At 38.8% G+C, this 9,528-nt stretch overlaps 2 protein-coding genes across 4 annotated transcripts in view; both read left to right on the top strand.

Moving 5' to 3' along the window:
* Nucleotides 1–13: 13 nt before the first annotated feature.
* Nucleotides 14–4,377, top strand: LOC118798965 (NK-tumor recognition protein-like). Its single transcript, XM_036558607.1, has 5 exons — nt 14–525; nt 681–764; nt 3,105–3,161; nt 3,255–3,347; nt 3,507–4,377. The coding sequence occupies exons 1-5, from the start codon at nt 170–172 to the stop codon at nt 3,568–3,570; spliced, it is 654 nt and encodes a 217-aa protein (XP_036414500.1). The 5' UTR covers nt 14–169; the 3' UTR covers nt 3,571–4,377.
* A 3,450-nt stretch (nt 4,378–7,827) lies between these two features.
* Nucleotides 7,828–9,528, top strand: part of zbtb47b (zinc finger and BTB domain containing 47b) — a 47,619-nt gene continuing 45,918 nt past the window's right edge. For 2 of the 3 annotated variants that reach the window (XM_036557996.1, XM_036557995.1), the window contains exon 1: nt 7,829–8,042. In XM_036557996.1, the coding sequence (XP_036413889.1) occupies nt 8,040–8,042 (3 nt within the window). In that variant the 5' untranslated portion in view covers nt 7,829–8,039. Of the gene's footprint in view, nt 8,043–9,528 lie in introns of all 3 variants that reach the window. The other variant, XM_036557997.1, reaches the window with a different exon arrangement.

The following is a 9,528-nucleotide window of genomic DNA, read 5'->3' as shown; positions in this document are numbered from 1 at the left end:
ACCAGGACTTGACTTGAAAACTGTTGCTAAGGATGGCAATCCACCTCAGATAGATCAAAAAGCCTTAGTTACAACACCATCTGTTGTAACTCATTCCAATCAACCAGGAGAAACGCAATCTGGAAATGTTGCTGTACCAGTTGATACCAAATGGAAGCCTTTAAAGGGCATGACTCCAGTACAGACAGTCAGTGCAGGTCCTCTAGTTATGAAAGTTAACAAGGCACAGCAAGCTGAGGGCAAGACTCAAGGTCTCAAGATTGAGATCAAGAGCAAAAGCCGGGTCCGGCCGGGGTCCCTTTTTGACGAAGTGCGGAAAACTGCTCGATTAAACCAGCGGCCCAGAAATCAAGACAGTTCCAGTGAAGAAGACCCTCCTTCTGCAACGGGAGAGCAACCTGCATCACACAAACACTCTCGGAGCAAGTCTCGTTCTGTGTCCAGTCCCAGGTCTCGACGTAGAGGCAGGTCTCATTCATACACCTTCTCCAGGAGTAGGTCCAGAAGCTCCAGCTATTCTTCCAGGTATATATGGTTGCAAGATTTGAGTGTTATTTTCATTTAACATACATAAGTATTTGTGCTAAGGATTTACAAAATGCTACATGAGTTTAAGAATGTGTTCCATCAGTTGCAGTGTATGGTGAGCTGTTCTTGAGATTGTATCTCTGTCCTCACAGGAGCTACAGTAGAAGTAGAAGCAGAAGAAGATACAGTAGAGAGCGTTCTCGTTCTCGGAGTAGTAGCTACCATAGCTATCGCAGGTAAGTGCGAATGATGTCGCCACTGTGGTATGCTTGTTAATGGATTAACGTGATAAATAATTAATGGCACAGGCTTTTTTTTTAATCCTAGTTTGGCCCTTCAAAACATTGTAGTGCAGGCCAGGGACTGGGCTTCCAGGGTTATAGCCCTGAACCTTATAATGTTAATATATTTTTTGAATGATTTTGTTCATAAGATCCAACAAACATTGCTGAATTGCTGCACATTTTGTTCATGGGCAAATTGTTATATTGAATAAAACAAGTAGCAGCTGCTTATGGGACAGTATCCCAAAACAATCCTACAGTGAACTGGGCTGAGCCTCAGATCTTTACATGCCCAGCCAATGCCCCTGGTGCAGGCTGAAACCCAGCTGCATGCACTTTGTATGTTGATATGATAAAATCTGTAAATGTTGCCCCCTAATGTATGATGCTGGGCAGTGCTGAGTAGCAATAGCAAACTGGAAAGCTACAGTTGGAGAGCCTCCATTGTGACAAAACAAATGAACAAGAGCAAGAGGACTACAGTCGTTGAGGAGGTGGAACCATTGACCGTATATATGATATAAATGAAATAAACACACATTGGCCACTATTGCTTTCATTGGACATTGGTGATGTTAATGGTTCATGTGAAGTCTGTGTTCATCACAGTGCAAATGTTATTTAATTATTGAATGTAATAAATACATTCTGATGAAGCTTATTTTGCCCACTTATACAGCTGTAACAAAATGAACTGCTTTTTAAATATTCAGAGGTTCATTACTTTTTTTCTGACCAAAGTCATTAATCATGGTTAATTACACAAAACAATGTGAATAAATCTTTGAATCATTTGACAGTTGTACATGTTAACACATCTGTACCTGTTGGCACTGCGGCTTAAGAATGATAAAATAATTTGAATGTGGACAAAATTAAAGGTTTGTGTGCCAAATTGTGTGGTCAAGTTCCATGTTTTGTGGATTTGCTACGTGAAAATAAGTTAAGATATCCTCTACAGAGCACACACTAATGCACATTTTAATGGACAAAGACTGTTTATTTGATGAATTTAACATATTAGGGAAACAGGATAGTACATAAAATGTGACCTGTGTAAAAATTATGGCACTTTTCCTGTTTGTGTTCTTTTTCCAATATGTTAAACATTGTGAATAAATAGACCTTGTGCACTAAAATTCGCAGAAAAAAAGCCATATTTACCTTACATAGAGGATGTGTTCACTTGTTTTCACTTACAGAATCAACAACCAGGGGTGTGTCATTTGATCAACGGTGTGTCAGTTGACGAGGGCTGCATACAGCTGTATTTAGTTTACTATTGTAATTTATTTGTGCTCTTTATGATGTTTGGTCATTCTTGGCCAAAATAGTGCTCCAGTCCAGTTGGTGGCAGCAATACCATGAAATGTCAAATAGGAAGTAGAAGAAGGCTGGCAATGGATGAAAGCCAGAGAGGCAAGATTAGGTGCACGTGCTATTTGAGTCTTGTACTGTTAGATACAGTTCAAAATGGACATCCAATTAAAATGTTAAACATTTAAATTAAGATTTTGCCTATGGGCCTGTTGCTTTTCTGAGACAATTTCTTTTCAACAGAACCATAAAACATCTGCAGGTTCTTCACAGTGCAGCTGTCAAGATCAACTACTACAAAATGGCCATTTTTTTTTCTACACTTTCAACTTGTAGACGCTAAAAGCTGTGTAGCTGCGTTTGTGCTTGTATAGACACTGGCACTGTTGTTTGTGTGAGCTAATGTGTGAGAGGGATCCATTAGCTGTAAGTGCAGTCACACTGCGTTTACACTGCTACACGTCACTTGTTTTCTAGTATTGTTTGGCTTCCTTAATAAATAAAATTAAAACAGCTTTTTGACTTGAATACGTAGATTTATGAATATGGAATTTAGCTAGCAGTAAAATAAGATTGATTGATTATATAGTATTTATCTGCCTTGTTTGAGGAGATCTTTATAAAACCAAACAACACATGTTCAAAACAAAGGAACCAGCGTTTAGTGCCTTGAGCTGCAGACCTGATTGAGTAGACGCATTGCGTTTGGCGATGCATAAAATTTGCATAAAGTTAAACTCAGTTCAACTTTTCGATTACATCACATACCCACAAACTTGACGCGCTGGACCCATCATGCACTGCGCAGCCACATCTGATGAAACCAGCGGTTCCCCTTTAAAATAGGTTACGTTGCAGTGCGTTGACACGCCGCAGCAGTGTAAATGCAGCGTCAGGATCATCTTAGATCTTTTTAATGGCCCTTTGCATTTCTACATTGATTCATTTCATTCCTTCTTTTCTTTTCTCCTCTAGTCATACATACAGTAGAAGTCGTTCCAGAAGTTGGTCCAGGGGTCGCCGAAGGTCAAGGTTAGTAAAGCAGCGCATACTCTTGTTTGCAGTTTCATGTAAATAATTTGTACTTATGCTAATTTGTGCTGTTTTTGTTTTGTAAAAATTCAGATCCTACACTTATGACAGCTATTCCAGCCGCAGTCGCAGTCATAGTAGAAGGCGGCGACACAGACGAAGTGGAAGTTCGGACCACAGGTCCAGGTGAGTTGTCTGAACGCAATTTATGCTTCTTTTTTTGCTTTTGATGATTAACATGTTTTACTGAATATTTAAAAATTTGCTATTTGTTTGATATTTGAAATTCCTCTTAGATGAGGATGAAATTATATATATGTGTGTGTTTTTGTATTTGTCATGTAGGTCTTCTCACTCCTATAGTCGCAGTTCTTCAAGGCGTGGAAGTCGAAGCAGTCGATACAGCTGAGAAGAGTTTTGGGAAATATATTTTCAGATGAATCTTGTTTCTGTTCAGCAGTTGAAGCTATACCAGAGCCTCCTTTATCTCTTTTTTTGCAATTTTGAAACCAGGTATTTTTATTCTTTTTGACTTGTAAATATTTACAGTGTGAGTATGTCATTATATACTGTTGAATTCTAACAACTGTTATGTTTTTTAACAAAATATTTTTTATTTTTCAAACAACATAGGACATATATGAATGTATAAAAAGTATTTTATGCAGCCCTTCTGCTTTGAATTCACACTTGTGACTTACATTATACTAAACATCAAATTCAGGATGGATGGATCCTTTACACTAGAAGATTCTTCTATCAGAAAACCACTGAAATATTACTATTCAAAGAGAATTTTGTTTTAGAGCAATAGGATGAGATGTGCTTGGAATATTTGGGCTCCATTGTCTATTCTCTTTTCCTGAGTGTGAAATCTGCCATCTTTTCCATCCTGTTGTAAGGGAGAACAGGATAGCTTCTGTCAATAAGTAAGATAAGCCACTTTCATTTCTTTAAAGAAGTGTAGATAGAATTTTAAATTGACCGTCAAGATTAGTTTACAACATTTAGGTGAATTATGTTTTTTTTTCTTGTTATAACATCTTCAAAACTGTAATTTCTTTTTTATATGAAAATACTTTTTGGCATGATAAATAATAAAGACAAAAATTCTAAAACGGGTTCAGCTTATTCTGCTCTTCCCTGATACGAATGGTTCTTGTACTGCTTATTGATACAGAATTACAAGCTTAAGGTAATAAAAGTTGCCAGATCACTTTGTTGGTGAATGTACATTGTCTGAAGCACATGTTCCTGGTGCCATCTATGTCTCTCCTGGTGAAATCATTTGATGTAAATGAGCTCGGGCCCAGAGAAGGCAGCGGCGTTTCTGAATCCTGTGTATATATATATATGGTTTCTTGTTTGCATGACAGTTTTAATTTTGCATTTATGGATGCAGCGACAAGCTATGATCCCACACAGTGGTTTTCAGAAGTGTTTCTGAGCCCATGCAGTGATTTCCACTACACAATCATGTCTGTCTCCTGGTGAAATCATTTGATGTAATTGAACCAGTCCTGGAAGAAAATGTAACTTTTAAATGGAAAGTCCAGTGATTTATTCAAAATTGTAGAGATGTAAACAGTAATTCAGAGCAGTTTGATGTGAAAGGTTAATTGTAGAGAAATTTACTTACTCAGATTTCTTTGCAGTGTAGGAACCAGGGGTCATAATGTCAACAATACAGACAAAACCAATTTACTTACTATTCTGAAACCAGCAGTGAACCTACATGATTTTTTCTGTGTTTTTATATGTAATGTTAATAATGGTAAAAAAATAAAGCTTTTAATGTTATAGCTTTTTAAGGCTTTAAGCTTGTTGGATGTCTGGTTCCTATCAACACTGCTTGAACAAATCTGGCCTTGTTTGCTTCTTAATCATGTAATTATACAGAAACTCCCATTTAATGTAGATCGAACAGTTTAGAGACAGCAGTGGTTCAGTTTGCTTTGGCCTTCACATCAGGAACTGGGACACAGTAAAGCTGGAGGGCTCCTCGTTTCATACCTGAGTGGACACAAGGCATGGTGTATTTGACCTTATCCTGGTCTTCTGTGAATTCCTTGGACCACCTTTTGGCCCCGAGCTGCTCTGGGGGCTGCAACATGCAAAATTATAAAGAAAATGGACACCAAAGACCAGTTTTTTACCTTTTCAGTCAGAGAAAAGAAGCCACACTGAGGCATTTCAATAGCTAGGAAACTACCTTGCTAATTTTAGCTTTTAGCTTGTTGTCCTCCTCATCTGATGAGTAATTTTTATCATTTGAATGAACCATTCTCTCCATTAAAGGTGCAATATATAAGATTTAGTGGCATCTAGTAGTGAGGTTGCCGATTGCAACTAACTATATATCCCCTCCCTCAATCCACCCTTTCCAAGCCTGTGTAGTAGAAACTACGGTGGCTGTCAGGTTTTCTGCCATCGCCTGTCCTGATTTCGTCTTGCTTCATGTTTTTGCTTCTTTGTCATTAAGCATTTATTCCCTCGCTTTTTCTTGTGCTAAATAATGTGTTGAGAAACATTATTCTTGAATTGTTGCACTATTTGCCCACTCACCTGTCTTTCACCGAGTGGTGAACCCCTCCCCATCTTCACTTCTGAAAGACTCAGCCTCTCTGGGAAGCTCTTTTTATACACAATCATGTAACTGACCTGTTGCCAATTAACCACCAAGTGTTTTTTTAGCATTACACAACTTTACCAGTCTTTTGTTGCCTTGTCCCAACTTTTGTGAAACGAGTTGCTGGCACCAAGTTCACCTTTTTTGGAAACAAGGTTGTATATCTTCCAATCGGTGCTATAGCGCCACCAAATTCAAGCTACTACTTCTACGAAAAAATGCAAAAGGCACTCTCGAGCCAGTGTTTGGTTTGTCTATTCAGGGCAAACACTGTGGAAACTTGATGGCCTCTGTTGGAAGAGGACCTCCTCGATGTAGATATGAAGGACTCATTCTAAGCTAATGAAATCACAGTTACAGGTGATTATACACTAATGAAAACATGGTTTTGTATAGTATATTCGGTTTCTGCTGATAGATCCCCCTAAATCTTACACACTGCACCTTTAAAGACAGTTACTGCAGTTATACATCAGCTTCTTAGCAGTAAAGTTAGCTATCTGGTTTCAAGCTAGAAAAAAAATAATAATTAAAAACATTAAAACAGCCCACCTCCAAAAATCCATCTCAAAGCAGTTGTAGTAGGATATCAAAATTTTTTTCCCACCTTCAAAATACATCATCAGAAAGAGGTTTTCTTCGCACCATCTTCATTATTAACACAAAATTCACCTCTCTTCCTTTTTTCTCTAAAAAAAAGAAACTACTGAGGAGCCCAGGGTAACCTACGAAGCCCTGCTGGTGACATACTGTATAAATAATAATAATGCGTGGCCACGACTTACTAAAACATGGGAACAAGATAATTAAGTCATGGTCATAACTTAGTAAGGCATGGGAACAATATAATTAAGCTGTGACCATGACTTAGTAGGTGTGGGAACAAGATCATGCCTTATTAAGCTGTAGTCAAGGCTTAATTATCTCATTCCCACACCTTACTAAGTCATGGTCACGCATTACGATCTCATCCCCACGTCTTACTAAGTCATGGCCACAACTTAATTATCTCATTCCCCTGCCTTCCTAAGTCATGGTCATGCATTAGGATCTTATGCAGCCCTGCTGGTGATATACAGTATAATAAAAATAACGCGTGGCCATGGCATTTTAATACATGGGGATGAGATCATAACGCGTGGCCTCGACTTAGTAAGGCGTGGGAACAAGATCATGCCTTGCTGGTGACATATAGTATAAATAATAATAATGCATGGCCAAGACTTAGTAAAACATGGGAACAAGATAATTAAGTCTTGGCCACAACTTAGTAAGGCATGGGAACGAGATAATGAAGTAGTCGAGGCTTAATTATCTCATTACCACACCTTACTAAGTCACGGCCACACATCAGGATCTCGTCCCCACTCCTTACTAAGTCGTGGTCACACCTTAGGATCTTATGAAGCTCTGCTGGTGACATTCCGTATAAATAAAAATAATGCGTGGCCATGACTTAGTAAGGCGTGGGAACAAGATAATTAAGCCTTGGCCACAGCTTGATACGGTACGATCTCATTCCCATGCCTTACTAAGTCATGGCCACAACTTAATTATCTCGTCCCCACTCCTTACTAAGTCGTGGTCACGCGTTAGGATCTTATGGAGCCCTGCTGGTGACATTCTGTATAAATAAAAATAATGCGTGGTCACGACTTAGTAAGGCTTGGGAACAAGACAATTAAGTCATGGCCACAACTTAATTATCTCGTTCCCACACCTTACTAAGTCGTGGTAACGCATTAGGATCTTATGGAGCCCTGCTGGTGACATTCTGTATAAATAAAAATAATGCGTGGTCACGACTTAGTAAGGCGTGGGAACAAGACAATTAAGTCATGGCCACAACTTAATTATCTCGTTCCCACACCTTAATAGGACGTGGCCACGCATTAGGACCTCGTTCCCACGCGTTAATACGGCGTAATTATTTTATTTGTACAGGACGTCATCAGCAGGGCTCCGTAGTAATGCAGTGCGATGTCCCTTTAAAACCTCTGACAAAAAAGCCCATATGATCCCCGAGCTCCAATCACCAATTCCTTCTGCAAAAGCAGCCTCTGCATTTCTCTGCCCGTCTGAATGCTAGCACGGCGAAAAAAGAAAAAGAGACTGAGGGGAAGAAGAGGAGGGGAGGAAAAAAACGCTGAAGAAATGTGAAAATCAGCGGACGGGTTCATGGCGAGCGGAGGTCCAGAGCTAAAGGAGTTATTGAGGGACTCCTTAACAGCCTCGCAGCCCGGATCAAAATGGTACAGTAACACTGAGCGCGGCTCTCTCTCTTTTCTCTTTATTTAAGCGTCCCTTTCTTGATCTCTCCCAAATTTCAGCGACTTAACTAGGCCCCTTAAACTTGCTGTAGTTTCGTCCCGGACTCTTTTTTTTGCCTCGGCTGTTTTGTGGCTAGTTGTGTTGCGGTCAGTTGTGCAAAAATCGCTCTACAAAACCAAGTTTTTGTGCAACTTGCACGAAGCCCCGGCCAGAGTCCCCCTCTAAAATTGGACGGCTTACAAGAATGCAATGGCTACAATAGCTGCATTGTTGTACATAAAGAGTTAAATTCTCTCCTATCGGGGAGCTTCAGCAAGGATCAGGTCGTGACTGGTGCCTTTTTGTGGACGTTGGTGTGCCACTGTGGACATTTGAGAGGAGAGCAAGTTTTAATATCATACCAGGCAGAATATGTGAGGAATGGTGAAGCTGAGCGAGTGCGTGCCACCTCAGGCTTTTGTGGTTGGACTTGATGACCTTTAAGTCCACCTGGCTGTGCTCTTCACCGTTTCCATCTCGGTCGTGGGAGAAAGTTTCTTCACTGATGGGCTAGAAGGAAAAGTTAGGTTTGTTTGAGTGATGTGATTAAACACTGATCTCATATGAACTGTCTGGAAGCTCATTCCTGCCACTTTAAGTAAAATAAATGCACCTAATTATTATTTTTTCATTGTGAAGTGAATTGCTATGCCATTATTTTGAGAAGCTAAGTCATTACTTTAAGATGTTAAGTCCTTTAAGATGTTAATGATAGTATCTCAAAATAATGACTTAACATCTCAAAATGATGAGATAGTATCTCAAAATAACAACTTAGCATCTCAAAATAATGAGACTCGTGAAATAATGACTTAGTATCTCAAAATACCGAATTGTATCTCAAAGTAATGACTTAGTACCTCAAAGTAACGACTAAGCATTTAAAAATAACAACCTAGCATCTCAAAATAATGACTTAGTAATTCAAAATAATGACTAAGTATCTCAAAATAATGGGATAGTTTCTCAAAATAACAACTTAGTATCTCAAAGTGATGACCTAACATCTCACAATAACGACTTAGCATCTCAAAATAATGACTACATGTCTCAAGATAACGACTTGTATCTCAAAGTAACGACTTAGCATCTCAAAATAATGACTTAGCATTTCAAAATAACAACCTAGCATCTTAGAATAATCACTTAATCAATTAATTATGAATAAAAATAATAACTAGGTGCTGGGTTTTTATTTTAAGTGGTGGGAATGGGCTTTCATAGAATTGCGCTTAAAAAATGAAAATATTACGGTGAATTTAAGCTAAATGAAATGAAAACAGAAGAGATTATTTCTGTGATATGTTTTGCTGGAGGTTTGATGGTCCATGTCATAACTAGATCCTTTCAATATTATGTAATGTATGATTACTGTATTATTGTGGGCCAACATTGATCCCATGGACTGATTTCTGATCCTTGATGACA

Source organism: Colossoma macropomum, unplaced genomic scaffold (genome assembly GCF_904425465.1).
Source record: "Colossoma macropomum unplaced genomic scaffold, Colossoma_macropomum, whole genome shotgun sequence".
In the NCBI taxonomy this organism is placed as follows: Eukaryota; Metazoa; Chordata; class Actinopteri; order Characiformes; family Serrasalmidae; genus Colossoma; species Colossoma macropomum.
Note: the sequence above shows the minus strand (reverse complement) of the source record. Positions and strands in the feature narration are given on the sequence as shown.

What these genes read in the sequence shown, in the direction of transcription:
- LOC118798965 (XM_036558607.1), top strand. Translation starts at nt 170, where the DNA reads ATGACTCCAGTACAGACAGTCAGTGCAGGTCCTCTAGTTATGAAAGTT. An exon ending in AGCTCCAGCTATTCTTCCAG is followed by an intron (nt 526 to 680) that starts GTATATATGGTT and finishes CTGTCCTCACAG; the next exon opens with GAGCTACAGTAGAAGTAGAA. An exon ending in AGGGGTCGCCGAAGGTCAAG is followed by an intron (nt 3,162 to 3,254) that starts GTTAGTAAAGCA and finishes GTAAAAATTCAG; the next exon opens with ATCCTACACTTATGACAGCT.